The following is a 20,069-nucleotide window of genomic DNA, read 5'->3' on the forward strand; positions in this document are numbered from 1 at the left end:
GATCATAGATCTAAGTGTAAAACTATAAAATCTATAAAACTTTTAGAAAAATAATCAGGGATAATCTTCAGAATCTAAGGGTAGGGAAAGAATTATTTGAATTTTCTCTACAAGCACCAACCAAGAAAAAGTTTATTAATTGGATTTCATCAAAATGAAACACTTTTTCTCTGAAAAAGGCCCTGCTAAGAGGTTGAAAAGATAAGCTAGAGTGGGAGAAAATATTTGCAAACCACCTATCAAATAAAGGAGTGTTACTTAGAATATGTAAAGACTTCAAAATTCAACAGTAAAAAAAACACTCAAACAATCCAAGTAGGAAATGAGCAAAAGACCTGGGAAAACAATTACCAAGGCAAATATACAGATGGCAAAGAAGCAGATGAAGAGATGTTCAGTCTTGTTAGTTATTAGAGGAAATCAAATTAAAGCCACATTGAAGTATCACTTATATTCTGTCAAAAGAGTGACAACCTGAAGTGCTAGCAAAGAGTTTTTGGAATATAAATGTAAAAAGGTATAGTAAAATGGAGCAAATCAGTTTGGCAGTTGCTTAAAAAGCTAAATATGCAACCTCCATGAAACCCAGATGTAGCACTCCTGGCCATGTATCTCAGAGAAATGAAAACTTAGATCAGGTAAGAATATTTTAGCAGCTTTATTCATAATAGCCCCAAACTGAAACAATTTAGATGTTCCTTAACAAATGAATGAGTATAGTATGTAAATTGGTAATTCAACTTGTAAAATATTATTCAGCTATATAAAGGAAAGAAGTATTGATACATACAACTTAAATGAATCTGTAGAGATTTATGCTGATTGAAATAAACCAATCACCAAAGTATCCAGCTGTACAATTCCATTTATGTAACATTCTTAAAATGACAAAATTATAGAAATAGAAACAGATTATTGGTTACCAGGAGTTGAAGTAGTAGATAGAGACAGAAGGCAGTGGGTATGGCTAGAAAAAGTTAGCGTAGCTTGGTGTGGTGGCTCACTCCCATAATCCCAGGACTCTGGGAGGCTCACTCAGGAGGATTGAAATTTCAAACCCAGCCTGGTCTAATTTAATGACTTACTGAGAAACTGTCTCAAAATAAAAAGTAGACAAAAAGGGTTAGGTATAAGTGGCCCTAGGTTCAATCCCCAGTACTGGGGCAGGGTGGGAGGGAGGGTAACTTGAGGTATCCTTACAGTTTTGAAAATGTGCATTTTGACTCTATCAGTGTCAATTTCTTGGTTGTGATAGTATAATACAATTTTTTAAGAATTTTGTCATTTGAGAACTTGGTAAAAGGCACAGGGGATCTGCTGTATTTTTTCTTACAATTGTATATGAATGTGAAATTCTTTCATAATAAAAAAATTAAAAATTGATTGTGGAGCAAATGTTATTCAACTTTTAGGTTTTTTTCCTATTAACATGTTATTGCATTATTTATTGGTATAGACCAAATATTGTACACTTGGTCTGTTTTTTGATATTCTGCCCTTTTCTTTGAACACTCAATAGATTTATTTATTCTTAGATTCTAAATTTGTCAGTTTCTATACAGCATCTGTTAATGGGGGAATACATAGCTTTATTTTTCTAAAAATTTTCTAGTCTTTGTACAAAAGCTGTATGTGTGTGTGATGTGATTTTTAAATGCAGGGAGGAACCATGTGTCTTTAATAAAAATGTCCATTACATAACATTTATATAACTTTCAGTTTATAAAGTACTTTGAGCCTCAGATTTTATGCTTTTCCTAGCATTAACTTCCTTATGTATATGGGAAGTCACTTAGAAGGTATATGAGTACTTCTTTTTGTACAAATTCTTATCCCTTCTGTTTAAGCCTATACCTTTTATTTTGAGAACCACCAACGATCATTGCCTTCACCTGTAAGATGATAGTATTATTTTTATTTACATTTTAAATGCTACATTTCCCTATTATCTCTTTAGTAGTTGTTCAGAAGCCCTGGTCCTTTTGACAACATGAAAGGGATTGAGAGATTTGTCTTGGAATATTTGAACTTTCAAATTGTGAAGCACCTTAATGATTTAGAAAATTGACAAGTAGGATCTAGGTTTTAAGAGACTTTTCTTAAAAATTGGCAGTGTGAAATTGGATAGTTTGAATAGTTACTTTGGAAAGCTACTATGTTGGGTGTGTTTCTGTAGAGAAAATGCAGAAAAGCCTCATTTTGTTCACTGTAGTTAAAGGAAATGGCTCTCTTTACTTATCATGTGTAAATATTCAATTCTCTCAATAAGTTTTTATGTACCATTGTTGTGGAAATAATTTGGCTTTCTCTCTTGCTCATATACCTTGTAGTGGTCCTTAGTATGTTAAAAACCACTGACTAAAAGGATGGAATGGGGAGAAGTTTATAATTTAAATCATAGTGCACTTTAAAAATAGTACAATGACTTGCATTTTGATATTTTATATTAAAATTCATGTATTATATAAAACTTCATTAATTTTCCACAGATTGAATCATAGTCTTTAGATAATAGGCATATAAAGTACATAGTTGCATACAGATGATTGAAGTTAGGGTTTTCTGAACAAAAGGGAGACTTACTTTAAAAGTGAAATTCAGATCTTTCCCTGATCAATTACTCTAATCATAGAGGAAGTCTGCGCTTTTGTTCTAGTCAGGTAGGTAAGTTGTAATTTTAAGCAGTTTGGTTTACTAAGCATGATTAAGACACCATTCCCTTTGAGGTTTACCCTTTCACTTTAAGGTACAACTGTTTATCATCTTGGGTCAAAGGTTATAAAAAATGGTCATCACTTAAAGCTTTATTGGTTGTATTTGTTAATGCTATGAAAGGAGCCAACCGAACTGAATCTGATAATAAAAGACTCTTTGTTATAATATTTAATAAATTAACACTCTGTATTGAAAAGGGGAAGCTAATTACGAAGGCCAAGATTGTTAATCATACTGTTTACTTTCTTCAAAAGCACAGACTCAGCTACTCCGTAATCATTAGACATCAGATTTCTTTCTTTTTTCTGTTTTTAAATTCTGTAGACTGTGTTAGTCCCTGGAGGGGATGTTCTGTGGTTTATGTTTGGGTATAGCAGAAGGAGGAAATGCCAAGACAAACACAGGTTACAAGAGCCATCTTAAAAGTAAACAGGACTCTGCTAGAATATCAGACTGCCTCTGCCTTTTTCAAAAAGGGTCAAAAGTTCCTGTAGATTCATTTTTGTCGGCTAATTGAGTGATATAATGAATTGGGGCATTTGGAAGTAATATTTTTTAATGATAAATTATCTATCAGAGCAATTATCCTTTTTTCATACATGGTTTATTTTCCTAAGTGTTTTGACAATCTGTGGCCCTTGAAATTTGGGCATTTTTCAAAGCCCTAATATAGGTAAGTGGAGTTGTGACTAACACCACTATGACTCTTGAATGACCCTGCTCATGGGAATGAACTTTTGCATCTGGGAATTGAATGTTTCTAGATTTAAGCAATAGGGGGCACCTTGGGTTTGTTCTTTACACATGTTTCTAAAGTCTGATCTTAGGGCAGTTCTAATGAAAGAAAATCCTGTTTGGGGCCTGCTGGGCAAATTAGCCATATGGTGAAGTGTAATATCCCGCTGAACATCATTATGGGGCCCTATGAAAAGTACTCCCTTTTACACATGGAAGCAAATTAAAATAGCCCCTTCAGTTTTTTTTTTAAACTCTGAGTAAACCTGTCTTCACTTGAATCCTGTGATAGTTAAAAGAGTGTTCCAGCTGCAGTCAGGGTGGTGAAATTATAGGATTTGCCTAAGACCAAATGGAAATATTGCTTCCTGTAAGCAAAGCCAGAAGAACAATAGTGTGTGCTTTCTTTCTGTTTCCCTCCTTTCCTTTATATCTAGTTGTCCTTAGCTGCTTCTCAATCTGAGGGTTATTTTCTATTATTGTGATCAGTGAGAAGGACTCAGCCTGCTATACCATAGGCATCATACTGATACCTACCAGCAAGGACCTCCTAGAGGAACAACAGTTCAGCTAGCCGGATAATGGTATATAAGTAATGAAGAGGATGTAAGGGCTGTCCTTTTTCCATACTATGTGGATAATGCCTGTATGGGGAAGTATCCTAGTGAAAATGTTTTTCCTCTGCATAACTAGTCATGAAATTGCCACTAATGTTTAGAGGCATTGAGCTCAGTACTTATATGAACTATTCAGGGTGTCTGTGTACAGTTGTCTCTTAAGGTCTGCGGGGGATTAGTTTTCCCCTGCAGAAACCAAAATCTGTGGGTGCTCAAGTCATATGTATAAAATGGGATGATATTTGTATATAATCTATGTACATCTTCCCATATACTTTAAATCATCTCTAGATTAGTTGTACTACCCAGGACAATGTAAATCTGTATACACAGTTGTTATACTCTATGTTACACAGTCTACATGTTTAGCACAAAGACAATTAAAAAGTATTTTCAATGCATGGTTGGCTGAACCCATAGATTTGGAGGGCTAACTGTATATTGATGTATGCTTTCATCTTTCATGAAGAAAGAGAAATCCATGGAAATGTCTTTCATCTGGGCTTCTCTTTTTCTGTCAACATGGGGTTTGCATGATCCTGAGTTGTTTGCTTAATGGTGAACATTTGTAGTCTATGGTGAAAGTTTGGCTTTGAACTTTGTAAGCAGTCCAGTTTACCACTTTTACAGAAAAAACACAAAGCCTCACTTATATTCCCACACTGAGTGGCAATATTGTTTGTGTTTCCTAGATTATATCCAGACAAGTATCTGGACACATGGAGAAGAACTGAAGGTTGTCACTTGTATCTTTATTTTTATTATTAAACATTTTTTCAGTGGTTCTAGCATTTGTATGGTGAGTGAATATAGCATTTGAAGAAAGGGAGTTGGAACAGTGTTCTGGAATAATAGTGGGTCACACCAAATTATGATGTTGGAGAAAAGAATTTTCCATGAAATTTCTATGAAAAGACTATGTAATGTATGATCCTATGTATATGTGACTGTCTATTTGAAAGAAGGGATGTCTGTAAGAGAGTATATCAAAAAGTAAATGGTTGGGCCAGGGGTTTAGCTCAGTGGTTCCGCCGCCTGCCTCACAAGTGCAAGGACCCGAGCTCGATCCCTGGTACCAAAAAAAAAAAAAAAGTAAATGGTAATTATCTCCAAGTGTTGGGATTTTGAATGGCTTTTCTGTCTTTTTTTTGGTAATATTTGCATTGTCTAATTTTTCTGCAAATAACATATTTTACTTTTATAATTAGTAACTAAAAAGAAATAAACATTGTGGAAAACACAGCTACAAGCAAAACACTTTTTTTAAAAAAAGAACTGTTTGCAGCATAGCCTGAAAAAATGTTACTTTCTGATAAAATCTAGTGTTAAGATTAATGATTAGACTTAAAGAAATACCAATGGCTTTAGAACATTTGATGGTTAGTGCTTATCTTCAAGTTTATCATAGGGTATGATATAATATTAAGTATTTAAATGAAATACAAATTTAGTGTATAGAGTACCCAGTGAATTGAAGTTAACAAGATGGGCATGATGGTACCTACCTGTAATCCCAGCTCTCTGGGAAGCTGAGGCAGGAGGATCACAGGTTCGAGCTCAGTATCAAAAAATGAAAAGGCTGAGGATGTAGCTAAGTGCAAAGCCCTGGGTCTAATCCCTAGTACCAGGAAGAACAAAACAAAGTTAAAGCTTGGAGAATATTTCTTTCATTTTGGAGTTAAACAAGATTACAGAATGTGTTGTGATCACTTAACTCTTACATAGTTTCTCTATAACTGAATGACAAGAAATTTGTTGTAAAGTTATAATAATAAAAATTTTAAATATTTAGGTTAAGTTTCAAATGGGAAGTGTACATTTAACACAGAAAATGTTAAAGCCTCTCTTGGCTCCTAAGTCTTCCTTAAATTTTACCAAAATTTTTAGATGCATAAAAATTTGAAAAGTTATATGACAGTTGAAAAATAAAGCTGATAATTAACATTTTGTTTGAACTTGAATAACATTTTTTCTATTTGGCGGTTTAAATAGATCAAAATTCCTAGTTTCAACCACTGTGGAAATCAGTGTGGAGATTCCTCAAAAAACTAAAACTGGAGGTTCCATTTGACTCAGCTATTCCCCTTCTTGGTATCTTCCCAAAAGAATTAAAAGCATCATACCACAGTGATATATGTACATCCATGTTCATAGTGGCACAGTTTGCAATACCTAACCTTGGAAACAACCCAAATGCCCATCGACCAGTGATTGGATAAAGATATGGTTCTTTTATAAAATGGAGTACTACTCAGCCATAAAGAAAGATATACAAGAGACATTTATAGCTAAATTGATGCACCTTGAGACCATGCTTTTAAGTGAAATAAATAGGACACACATGTGTAAATACCAAATTGTTTCCCTCATGTGAGAAATGGAAAGTGTAAATGAGGACCAAAATGTATAATAGATATTGTTAAATAGTAAGAAAATATTTAAAGGGGAAGGGGAACTAATGAAGCGAGGCGGGAAGAAAGGAAAGAAAAAATGAGAAAAGAAGGAAAAAATGGGAACAAAGCTTTTGTAAATAGGGAGGGGTGGAGGGGTTGAAAGGAGGCAAGGAGAATGGGAAAAAATAAGAACCAAGGTATATTATGTACAGGTACAAATTCCCTATGATGAATGTGATCAAAATGTATACCTAAAATGTATCAATAAACTTAATGAATTAAAAAAAAGCCTAGTTCTTGAGTGATAGATATTTAGTTGTTTTACTTAGAGCAAACACATACTTTATTCTTTCCCACTATATGTCCACTGGCTTGAAAATACACTCCTGAATTGATAAATACATTAGTTGCTGTCCTACTCTATTTGTACTGTACAAAATACCAGAGACTAGGTAATTTGTAAATATTAGAAATTTAGTTCTCTTGGTTCTGGGTGCTGGGAAGTGTGAGATCAAAGCACTGGCAGGTTTAATGTGTGGTAAACGCTACTCTCTTCTCCCAACATGGTACCCTGTCACTGTATCTGGAGGAGAATGCTGTGTTTTCATGTGGCAGAAGAGATGGAAAGGAATAAAGGGCAAAGGAAGAAACAGACTTCTTTAAGCCCTTTGAAAAGGCCCCAATCCCATCCATGAGAACCCCACCATCATGATGTAATCATTTTATAAAAGCCGCACTTCTTAATACTGTCATATTGGTGATTAAATTTGAACATAAATATTTTGGCGGACACATTCAGATCATGACATTAGGTGATCCCTGTGGTGCATGAATTTTTTTTAGGCCTACCAGAGTGTGAGGTCAGGGACAGAGTGGTGGTGCTTGTGGCAGGACAGCTCATTCTGTGCTGGAGAATACTCAGGACAATGCTGTCAGCCCTCTGTATCCACAAGTTTTGAATATGTAGATTCAACCAACATCATCAACAATATCAGACATATTCAGGAGGAAAAACTGCATTTGCACCAAGCATGTACAAATTTTTCTTTTTCGTCATTATTCCCTAAACTATCCAATACAACAACTAATCACATGGCATTTGCATTTGTATTAGATATTCTAAGTAAATTAGAGATTATTTAAATTATATAGGAGGATGTGTTTAAATTATATGCACATACTATCTCATTTTATATAAGGAACTTGATCATCCATGGATTATGGTGTCCATGGGGGATCCTGGAACTAGTCCCTCACAAATGCCAAGGAGAAGGACCATATTTTGCCTTGGTTTTTATTCACTTAAAGAAGTTCAGATCATTAAATATTGGGAACTAAGTGGTAGGAGACCAATTTGGCCAATCACTTACTAGACAATGGAATTGGTTTGTAAATTGCTTTTGTGTTTGACACAGCCTTGGACCTGGGCACATCAACCTGCTCTGAGTTGCTATTTCCATGAGGATATTTTATCTATAGCCAGATGAATGGTGAATGGGCTGGAGCCAAACCACAAGCTGAGCCTGGAGGGAAGCACTGGTTGAGAAAGAACTCTTGTTCAAAATAGAGCAATTGGAGAGATAAAACTATACAAAGAAAAATGAAAATTGAGAATACTTATTGATTACAATGGATCGAGGAATATCATCCTAAAAAATCCAGAGGAAACATGATTCTAAAAAATGATTTTCTTCAGGAACCAAGAAGAAATTCTTAAAAATTATTTGGTGCAAGGAGGGTGTGACCTTTGTGAAACAAGAATAAATTTACAAACATAAATGGAGATAGAAAAATAACAAGTTGAGATGGATAGGAATAATTTAAAGAAAATGATCATTGCAATGGCAGATGTGGTATAAATATAAAAATGGAGCCTTTCAGGGATATATAGATTAATATTTTATTTATATTTTCAATTGCTTATTCAAGCAAATATATATTGAATGCCTTTATGTGCCTGGCACTGTATTAGGATTGGGAATACAATAAACAAGGTAAACTAGAAACCTGTTCTCATGCAGCTTGTGGCCTGATGAGAGTAGAAAGACAATAAACAGAAATATATGCTATGCAAAGAATCAAAAGAGGGTTATGTATTAGGCAAGACTGTCAATTTTAAATTGAGTAGTAAAAAGTGTTCTTTAAGGTGATATTTAAAGTTATGTTTGAATTACAAAAGGGGTCATATTTTCCAACTTGTCCTTACTAGGTCTTTTTGTATTTTTATTGTGTAGGCATTTCTTAGATTATCTTTTTCTCCCTATGGCTTTGATTACTATCTTATTGCTAAGATTCTGAAATCCACCTCTAGCCCAATCCATTCTTTTAGCTGTAGACCAAAATATGCCTACTTCTCAACACTTGGCGCCAGGGAGTCACTAAAAAATGTCCAATACAGAAGTCATTCTCATGTGTCTTCACAAATATAGTGATTAATTCTCTTTGTTCATGGTACATATGTTCTATAAGGTCACTGTGAATACAGAGTTATTAAATATCCAGCCACTGCTTGTAGAAGAAATACACAGTTTCCTGGGAGATTCTGGTCATATTTCATCAACTGATCAGTGCATCACTTTGACTTATAAGTATTTATGTTTAAAGATCCCTATTTTATGTGTTGTTGAGCAATTAACATTGAACTCAGCCAACAGCACTATACCTTGAATGATGCTTATCTAACACATAGGTTTTTCTGTAACTTATATCAGAAGCCTTCTTGAGTTTAGGAACACCAGACAGTATTTTAGTTGGGGCCCATTTTAAACAGCAAAATCACCAAGAAAAAGCACAAAAATCCAAAAAATGTAGCCCTGGGTAGACTGTGAAAATGATACTTGTTTACAGTATGAAAACTGAAACAAGCAATCATAGGGTTGGCCTTGTTTGACCTTAACTAGGAATGTGTGCATTGGACAGTTTAAATTTTTTGAAACTGCATGTGGCAGTGGATGACTATGAAAGAGCTATAAGTATTGATTTTGAAGTTACAAAACTTTTGGCAATACTATAGGCAAATTTACAATGCAGAATCTGTGCATAATGAAGATGGATTATACATACTTGTTTTCTCAGTAATAATACTGTCACTGGATAGGTATTGAGAAATTCCCCCAAGGAAGAGATGAGGACTTCAACTTGGCCTGCCCATTAGGTTCTTGACTCTTGTCACAGAAAAAGAATTTTAGGAAGCATCAGTGAGAGGGACAGACAGATTTTGTTAGGCAGAGTTAAACATGTACATACTCAGATAAATTACAGTGCAGTCCCTCAAAAGATAGGCATGCTACCTGTATTCTAGGGTTGGGGGTATATGTGTGTTCTTGGAGTTATCCTTTAAAATGGGTCATCTAAGGTTTATTTCCTAAAAACATTCTTTGAATCCTTTGAATCTGTTTCTTCATCTTAATTCTATGAAGGTTGTTTCCCTTTATCTTATCAACTAAGTTAATTTTGGAGTTATAGGATCTTTAAGGGATTTTGGGGTGGTCGGCCTCTAAGAAAAAACAAATGAGCCTAGGGAGCATAACGAGCCTGAGTAGTCACCTATGGATCCTTGGGTAACTTTGTGTCCTGAAGTTGCAAATCACTTCCACATATAATTTTAACCTTTTAATTATCTTTGTCTCCTTTCTACCTATCTTTATTTGTTTTATCCTACCTTAGTACTACCATCTAACAATTACTCAGATAACAACATAACATCAGCCTTTTTTCCTTGCCATCCCTTATGACTCACAGCCAAGAGGTACCAGCATATATCTCCAAATATATCTCAGAATCTGACTCATCTTTTAAAATCTAATTTTCTCTTTCTAAATTCCGTTCTCTACATTATAGCATTCAAAGTGTGTAAAACTCTTACTGTAATTGGAGCTGATGTCCAAATAATACAGAGCACCCTCCAGCCACATCTCTTGTCATCCCTAGGTCTTGAACTCTGAAATGCCAGCCATGGAAAACTGTCAAATTCATATGTGATGCCTCCCCCCTTCCCCAACCTCTTTGTCTCTACTAGAGCCATTCCTTTCCTTTCTCTTTACCTGGCTTACTCCTTTGATTCATTCTTCAATTAGGAGTATAAATGATTTTTAATTAATTTTATTGTTACATTTTAGGTATACAATATAATGACATTCATCATTGGAAATTTATACCTTTACATCATCTATCTTGATTCTTATTTTTTTCCTTATTTCCCTTTGCCTCCCTTCAACCCCTCTTCCCCTCCCTGCTTACAAAAACTTTGGTTCCATTTGTTCCTTTTCTCACATTAATTCCATTCCCTTCTTTCCTTTCCCCTACCCCTCTCACTTCCCCTTCCCCTTTGCCCCTTTTCTTCCTATTTCACATTATCTATTATACCTTTTAGTCCTTATTTACACTTTCAGTTTCTCACACCAGAGAAACTATTCGGTATTTATATGTGTGTCCTATTTATTTCACTTAAGAGTATGGCCTCAATGTGCATCCATTTAGCTATAAATGTCTCTAATTTCTCACTCTTTATGGCTGAGTAGTACTTCATTTTATAAAAAAAACACATTTTCTTTATCCAGTCTTCCAGTTGATGGGCATTTGGGCTGTTTCCAAGTTTTAGCTATCACAAACTATGCTGCTGTGAACATGGGCGCACATATATCACTGTGGTATGATTCTTTTAATTCTTTGGGGAAGATACCCAGCAGGGGAATAGCTGGGTCCAGTGGGATTTCCAGTCCTAGTTCTTTGAGGCATCTCCATACTGATTTCCACAGTGGTTGCACCAGTGTACATTCCTGCCAGCAGTGGAATAGGGTTCCTTTTTCCCCACAGTCCCGCCAGCATTTGTTGTTGGTTGATTTCATGATAGCAGCCATTCTTTCTGGGGTGAGGTGGAATCTCAGCATTGTTTTCATTTGTATCTCTTCAATGACCAGTGATGTTGAACACTTTTTCATATGTTTATTTGCTATTTCTACTTCTTTGTGTGAGAAATGTCTGTTCATTTCAGATGCCCATTTTTGGATTGGGTGTTTAAATTTGGGAGGTCTGATTTTTTTTAAGTTCTTTGTAGATTCTAGGTAGAGGACCTTTGTCTTAGGAACAGCAGGTGAAGAATTTTTCCCACACTGTGGCTTGTGTCTTAGCACTGTTGGTGGTTTTTCTTGTTGTGCAGAAGCTTTCTAATGAGAAGAGATCCAACTTGTTGATTTTTTGTGCTAATTCACGGCCAACTGAGGTTTTGTTCATAAAATCTTTTCCTACTGCAGTGTCTTCAAGAGTTCTACCTAACCTCTGTTCCAGCCAGTGTAGTGTTTCTTTTTTAATATTTGGATCTTTAGGGCTGAGGATTTAGCTCAGTGGTGCCACCGCCTGCCTCGCAAGCACAAGGTCCAGAGTTTGATCCCCAGTAACAAAACAAAACAAAACAATTTAGATCTTTAATCTCTTTCGATTTTAGTTTAGTGCATGGTGAGAGAGATATAGGTCTAGTTTTAATCTTTGGCAAATTGAAACCGAGTTTTTCCAGCACCATTTATTAAAGAGGCTATCTTTCCTCCAGTGAGGGTGTTTGGATCCTTTGTTGAAAATGAGGTGACCGAGTGTGTCTTGAGTTGTTTCTGCATCTTCTAATCTGTTTTTATTCTTTCAAAGAACCAACTCTTGGCTTCATTGATTTTTGTATCATTCTCTTAGTCTCCATTGTATTGATCTCTGCTCTGATCTTTATAATTTCCTCCCTTGTATGAGCTTTGGGTTGGTCTCCTGCTCTTCTTTTTTTTGGGTTATTTTTCCCCCATTACTAGCCCTCCCTTCACTCCCTCCACCCTTCCCTATTTGCAAAGACTTTATTTCCATTTTTTCCATTTCTCAGCATTTTTCCTTTCCCTTCTTTCCTTTCCCCTGCCCCTTCCACTACCCCTACCCCTTTGGACCTTTTCTTCCTATTTTGCATTATCGATTATTCATTCTAATCATTGGTACATTTTAGGTATACAATATAATGACATTCATCATTGGAAATTTGCACCTTTACATAATCTCTCTTGGTTCTTTTTTTCACCCTTGCCCAGCCCTCCCTTCAACCCCTCCATTCCTCCCAATTTACAAAGATTTTGTTCCAATTTTTTCATTTTCTCATATTAATCCCATTCCCTTCTATCCTTTCCCCTATCCCTCCCGCTTCCTTCCCCTTTTCCCCTTTTCTTCCTATTTCACATTACCTATTATACATTTTAGTCCTTATTTACACTTTCAGTTTCTCACACCAGAGAAACTATTTGGTATTTATACATGTGTGTCCTATTTATTTCACTTAAGAGTATCGCCTCAATGTGCATCCACTTAGCTATAAATGTCTCTAATTTCTCATTTTTTATGACTGAGTAGTACTCCATTTTATAAAAAACCCACATTTTCTTTATCCAGTCTCCAGTTGATGGGCATTTGGGCTGTTTCCAAGCTTTAGCTATTACAAACTGTGCTGCTATGAACATGGGTGCACATATATCGCTGTGGTATGATTCTTTTAATTCTTTGGGGAAGATCCCCAGCAATGGAATTCCTGCTCTTCTTTTTGTAGAAGCTTGAGGTTTAGCATCAGGTTGTTTAATTGGGCTTACTCTGTTTTCCTAATGTGAGTATTCACTGCTATGAATTTCCCTCATAAAACTGCTTTCATTGTGTCCCACAGCTTCTGATATGTTGTATTGTCATTATCCTTTAATTGTAGGAACTGCCTGATTTCTTCTTTAATTTCCTCTGTGACCCATTGGTTATTCAGAAATGTGTTGTTCAATTTCCATGTGTTTATGAAATTCTTGCGATTGCTTTTGCTGTTGAGCCCCAATTTCATCACACTATGATCTGATAATATACAGGGAATAACTTCAATTCTTTTGTACTATTTAAACATGTTCTATGAGCCAGTATGTGATCTATTTTTGAGAATGACCCATGTGCAGCTGAAAAGAATGTGTATTCTGATTTTGTGGGGTGGAACACTCTGTAAACATCTGTTAAGTTCATTTGTTCAAGAGTTTGATTGAGTTCTAGTCTTTTGTTATTTATTTTTTTGTCTAGTTGATCTATCTATTTGTGACAGTGGGGTGTTGAGGTCCCCCACTACTAGTGCCTGCCCACACTATGTAGCTGTTGTCTGTTGGAGCCTTTGTTTAGGGGCCGTGCACCCCATTCCCTGGTGTTTGAGCAGGCTCCTGGCTAGGGTCTCCGTGCACTTACTGATGTTATTGGGGTGGCCCTCTGGCTGATGCTTGTGTACTTGTGCAGCTGTTTTCCAGGCAGGCCTTTGGTTTGGGCCTGTGTGCCCAAGATGCTGGGTTTGGAGCGGTGCCCTGGTTGGGTCCACCTGTGTCTGAGGTGCTCTGGTCCTCACTGGTGCTCTCTGGGATCTGCATGCACTTACAGATGATATCGGGATGGGCCCAGGAGTATAAATGAGTTTTTTTGACAGAGAAGTTTTTTTTTTTTACACTGACAACACAATAAAGGCATGTATACATATTCTCTCTCCTTCTCTCTCCCTCGCTGTCCCTCTCTCTCCGCCTCCTCATACTACTCCAATTCTAGGAGTCTGTAGTTTTCTTTAATATAATTGCTTGTTTATTTGCCAGTCTTTCACTACATGTTATAAATTTCATCAAGATGAGATTCATTTTCCATGCCTGTCACACGGCAAATTATTGGATATATTAAATGACTTACTTTTCTGTGATATTGTGTCATCAAACACCTTCAGAGCAGTGTAATACTAGTGACATGAAATGGCAGCAAAAAATCCTTCTTTTTCCTGCTTTATTTTAATCTGTTTTCTTATGTCTTCAACAGCTTCTCAGTTTTTTCTTTTTAATGTTAGTGATCAAGAAACTTTGGATCTGAAGTGAAACTTGTATATTTCATCTAGTGACCCCGTGCAAGAAAAGTAAGGCACTTCAACAATTACTCAACTGCACTACTTCAACAGCTACTTCTCAAACTCCTCTTTTAAGTATTGAGTGGAGAAATTTTCCAGAGGGAATAAAATAATCAATGATAAATTCATTTAGCATTCATTAAGGAAAATGCAACTAATTTTTGTAAATAGGGAAGATAAATATTTTTTATTGTATTGAATGAATATCTAAAAGGCAAAACTGTATCTGGTTTGAAGTTAAGTAACAGTTCATGATTTGGTTTTCATACAGAGTTTCATCTTTTGTTTTTTAATATTTCAAAAAAAACCAAATTAGTGTATTATGGTCTAATTAGAAGGAATATTTTCCCTAAATTCCCAGGTAAGCATATATTGACTCTAAAACATATAGAATGGGTAATGTCACAGTAGTATGAAAAAGTTTCTTTAGGGCTGTTAACCTTAAAGAGATCTTTAGTGTGTACAGAATGAAATTGATTTTCAATAATACCACTGTGCTGTGAAATGGTGACAAGTGGGGAATAACTAACAAACTAAATAGTAGTTTTCCCTCTTATTTCTTAAATAGAATCATTTGTTTACTTATTGACATATGGGTGAAAAAAGCCTTGATATAGCTGACCTACTATTTGATTTCATTGTATAGCCAGGAAAACTTACATATATACAGTTATAATCACTGTAGCATTTTAAGACCTCTGTTTTTAGGATACAACAGGGCTTAACAAACTGTAATCCATGGGCAAAGTCCAGCTTTCTGCCTGTGCCTATTAGGCCTGTGAACTGAAAATGGTTTTTATATTTTTAAAATCAAAAGAAGAATAATATTCACAACAGATGAAAATTATATAAACTTCTAAATCACTTTCCACAAATAAAATTTTATTGGAACATAGCCATACTCATTTATGTGTTGGCTGTGGATGCTTTACAATACAACAACAGACAGAGTTTAGTAATTGCCCACTATCCCCAAATATTTACTCTCATACCCTTCAGAGAAAATGTTTGCAACCCCTCAGCCACATTAGTGTGTTTGCACGATTTTGTACCTTAAGGCAATTTTCTCAGTTTAGAGCCAATTTAGTAATGAAATAAGTCATGTTGAATAAATTTCTTCAGATTTTTAGGAAGGCAGAAAAAATTGAACTAGGTAGTGTAAAAAGCGGGAAGTTTTCACTTTCATCATCAGTTTCAAACTTGCATAAATACTTATTACTATTGGACACTATTGTAAGAGCTTTATGACTTTTCTGAATCCTTGTAACAATCGTGTAAACTTGGCATCTCTCCAAATAAGTAAACCATAGAACATGTATAAGTGAAAGTTAAATAAATAGTAGGACTTAAATTAGAAAAGGAAGTTATACAGTTGTTTATAGCAGTTATATAATTAGTAAGGGGCAGAGTCACAATTTGAATGTAATCATTTGGTTTCAAAATCAGTGTTCTTTATTACTGTGGTATGCTGTCTTTTCTTTTCTACTTTTGCTTATTTGGAAAAGCCTGGGATTAAAAATGGAATTTGGTTATATAGTGTGTATGTTATTTTAAAAAGGTTGGGTTTGCATTAATTTACTATAGGTGCTATAACAAAGTCCCATACACTAGGTGCCCCAGAACAGCAGAAATTTATTCTGTCTAGCTCTGATGCCTCGAAATTCAAATTAAGGGTATTAGAAAGGCAATTCTTCCTTTAAGACTCTAGGTAGAATCCTTGCTTCTTTCTAACTTTTGCTGGTGATATCACCAATTCTTGGTGCTTTTGGTTTTCAGCTTGATTATTCTAGTCTTTATTCATGGTGACTCCCCAGTGTGACTGTATCTCTGTGTCTTTTCTCTAAGGATATTATTCAAGTATTGAAGCCCATCCTATGCTAAAGTAACCACATCTTAATTTAACTAGTTACATCTGCATGGTCCGGGGTGTAAGGTCACATTCTGAGGTTCTGAGAATGACATGAATATTGGGAAGACATATTCAAGCCAGCACAGAACTCATGAGTATACACTTTATGAGCTAGACATAGTTTTCTGAGCATCTCTCATTTTTACCTTGGAAACCCTAAATGAAAAGTGGACATTTTGTACCAAGAACATTCAGGGATTTGTTTCTTTTTTGAAGGGTTCAATCCAATGCTAGATTATATTCTGCAGGGAAGACAGACTTATTCTTAGTTCCTGTCTTTTTTCTACTTTCTGATAGCCTTTTCACATGATTCAATTGAAGTCTCATTTTAATTGTGAATATTTTTATTCTGGAATGTTCTATGAGTTTTAAGGAACATTTTCTCATCTGTTACTGTAACCTATGGTGGTTTGCCTTCATTTTTGTGAATTTATGAATTTGTGATAATTGACCCAGAGATAAGCTTGTTTTTACAGGTGATTAAATTCTAGTAATTTTATTGTAAAAATCTTGTACCCACTCTTATGGAGTTTGTAAGTAAGGTTTAGTAAATAGTAATGATTAATTTTTATTTTCAGTAATTATTACCATTGTGAAAATTAATGGTGCTGCCTCAAATTCAGACCTGGACCCTCTCTTTTCCTTTGAAATCCAAGAGTATTTATTCCAATCATGTCAACTTATCTCCTTTTGTTTATTTTACAGGGTGCCCGGGAAACATTTGAGAACTACTACAGAAAACAGAGGCGAAAACAGGCCCGATTGGTGCTCCAGCCTCCATCAAACATGGTAAGATCATGACTTTCATTTTTTACACATTTTCCTTTTCTTGTCTGGTGTGTGTGTGTGTGTGTTGGATGTGGGTGGCAGTAAGACTAGCAAATAGCATCTATTGATTGCTGTGTGTCAGCCAGTCTTCTAAATACTAGATATGTATTGCCTCATTTCATTCTCATTGTCATGATATAAAGTAGGTAGTATGATCATATTAGTGAGCAGTCTGCTCATGGGGAAATAGGACTCTGCAGGCAAATCTTAGGCACCCACAGGAGTCTCTTGGCGGTAACAGTTTGAATTGGGCAAAGGAGCCCTGTCCTCTTCTCCTATAGCTTCTTGGTAGATAGCAGGGCCCCTGCCGGGAACCATCTTGCTGCCATCAGGAAGATGATTGGTTTTGACCTGGGGGGGCGGGGCATCTCTCATCAAGCTCATAAGCATTTTCTTTGCTAGCGGAAACTTCTGAGATATGGCAAGAGTAACCTACACAACTTCAAGCCTTGTTACCCCTGATTCCATCTTTGTTTTGCCAGTTTTTATACACCTAAACAAAATGCTCCTAAGTCCAACTTTAAGCCATAAAGTACTGTTATCATATTTATCTTATAGACTGGCAGTGGTGGCGAATCTATGGCATGTGTGCTGCAGCGGGCACTCAGAGTCAGCATGCAAACCAAGTTGCCCCAGCAGCTGAGCATAGGATAACAGTTCTTTTTTCCAAACTGAAACCTCAGTATTACTCAGGTTTAACTGCAGTGTTGGCACTTTGCAATTTGGATTGTAGTTTGGGCACTGAGTCTCTAAAAAGGTTCACCACCACTGGTCTAGGGAATTGAGCTTCAAGATTAAATAGCTGATTTTAACATTGTCTTAATGTAGCAAATTAGAAACAGTAACTTTTTTCCCTTTGCTTTGTTGCAGCATGAAACTTTAGATGGCTACAGGAAGTATTTTAATCAAATTGTAGGGTATGTATATGTATGTATTCAAATTTTTATATATTTCAATACATAGATTTGTGAGACTTTGAATAATAGATCATATTTTCCTTGGGAAATTATTTTTACTTTTTGTTTTTTCTTTCTTTTTTTTGGTACCAGGGATCAAACTCGGGTCCTTGCGCTTGCGCAGTAGGAGGCGAAACCACTGAGCTAAATCCCCGGCCCTATTTTTACTTTTTAAAAAAATTCTTAAGGAAATTTAAAAAATTTTTTTCTTATGATTTGAGAGGTACAACCTATTGGTTTTAACATTATATTGTTGGAGGATACACTTTGTGGATAAAAAAAATTGAATTGTAACTTATTATATTTCATATTTTATTTATTGTTTGTGACACAGAACCATATAATCAGCAAAAGTTGACAAACATTTTCCAAAATGGCCAGATAGTATTTTAGGCTTAGCAGGCTATAGACACTCTGTCACAATGATTCAGCTATTTGATAGTCTGAAAGCAGCTATAGACAAGATGTAAATGAGTGAGCATGGCTGTGTTCCAATTAAGCAATCTTCATAAAAACAGGCAATGGGCCAGATTTATCCTGTGGGCTATAATTCGTCACTTTCACTAGAGTATACTATAGCAGTATGGGATTATAATTCCCCAGTAACCATTCCAAATACAAGCAACTTGCTCTAATTATAAAATAATGACTGCAGTTAAAAGACAGGGACATAAGTTGTATCCTTCCATTAAGTTTCTTTGTTTTCTTATTGTCAGATTTAGATGGTTTCAGTGTAATTATAATTTTGATTAAGATATATCACAAAGTTCCCTAATGAAGAATTTTTTAAATTAGCAATTAACATTATGCAAGATAACTGGAGGGATATTTTAAATGCAAACAAAAAGCTACAAAAAGAATGTTTAAAAATAAATTTCCTTTTTAAAAACACTTTTATAAGATACCTTTTCAACACTTTCGATGAGAAAGTCTACACTTTGATATAGTATTAATATGTATATGTCAATAGTTACAGAGATATCTATATATCTCTATTTTAATCAACATAGATATATAAGACTTCATTATCTCTGTAAAGTCTATTAGTATCTTTAAATACATGGGTGACCTGCTTTTTAAAAATAAATGGAAATAGAGCTGTGTGTGACAGTGCATGTCCATAATTCCAACACTTTGGAAGGCTGAGGTAGGAGGCTTACTGATTCAAGCCCAGGTTGGACAACATAGTGATTTAGTGACTATGTCTCAAAATTTTAAAAGGCTGGGTATATAGGTAAGTGCAGATGCCTTGGGTTCAATCTCTAGTCATGGACATAATTCTCAGTCTAAGAAGTCACTTCATTTATGATAATGAAGAATATTATGTTAGAACTTGATGATAGCTCTTAATGTTTGTCAAATCATAGAGATAGTAAACAAACTATAGTTTCTGACATCTATCCTTTTCTCTTCAATTTTAGCTTTTTTGTGGTTGAAGATCACATTTTACATACAACCCAGGGCTTAGTAAATAGAGCCTACATCGATGAACTATGGGAAATGGCACTTTCAAAAACCATTGCAGCACTGCGTACCCACTCGGTATGTATGAAGAAGCCCAAGAATTCTTAGAGCTGATTATCTGTATACCTGTATATTATCTGTATACCTGTATATTATCTGTATATCTGTAGTTTTTCACTGCTTTAAAATCAATATATGTATATCTTTGGAATCACCTATTTGGAACTATATATGTTCTTCAAAAACATAGGTAAGTCGCACCTTCTCAGTGTCATGTTCTTCAGCACTGACTTCACTTGTGTTGATGCTCTTTGCAAAAAGAAAATAGCGGGGCTGGGGATTTAGCTCAGTGGTTTCGTTGCCTGCTGCGCAAGCGCAAGGACCTGAGTTTGATCCTTGGTACCAAAAAACAAAAACAAAAACAACAACAAAAAAGAAAATAGCATTTAACATCCATTGCTTTCTAAATGCCAGTGATTGTTCTGTGTATTTCAGACACCTTGTCTTATTTCTTCCTCACTGCACCCATATAAATGT

The 20,069-nt window shown here is 35.4% G+C and overlaps 1 protein-coding gene across 11 annotated transcripts in view; it reads left to right on the forward strand.

Moving 5' to 3' along the window:
* The window catches only part of Exoc6b (exocyst complex component 6B), a 721,832-nt gene that overhangs the window by 343,194 nt on the left and 358,569 nt on the right, over positions 1-20,069 (forward strand). For all 11 annotated transcript variants that reach the window (XR_015452923.1, XM_087215909.1, XM_087215910.1 and 8 more), the window contains 3 exons: positions 16,990-17,073; positions 17,983-18,029; positions 19,490-19,610. Coding sequence is in view for 10 of the 11 variants with exons in the window: in XM_087215909.1 (XP_087072035.1) it covers positions 16,990-17,073; positions 17,983-18,029; positions 19,490-19,610 (252 nt within the window). In the remaining variant the exon portion in view is untranslated. The remainder of the gene's footprint in view (positions 1-16,989; positions 17,074-17,982; positions 18,030-19,489; positions 19,611-20,069) is intronic.

The sequence above is a fragment of the Heterocephalus glaber genome, unplaced genomic scaffold, assembly GCF_053883595.1.
Source record: "Heterocephalus glaber isolate CG9 unplaced genomic scaffold, H.glaber_assembly_v1.0 deba00001456, whole genome shotgun sequence".
NCBI classification, from domain to species: Eukaryota; Metazoa; Chordata; class Mammalia; order Rodentia; family Bathyergidae; genus Heterocephalus; species Heterocephalus glaber.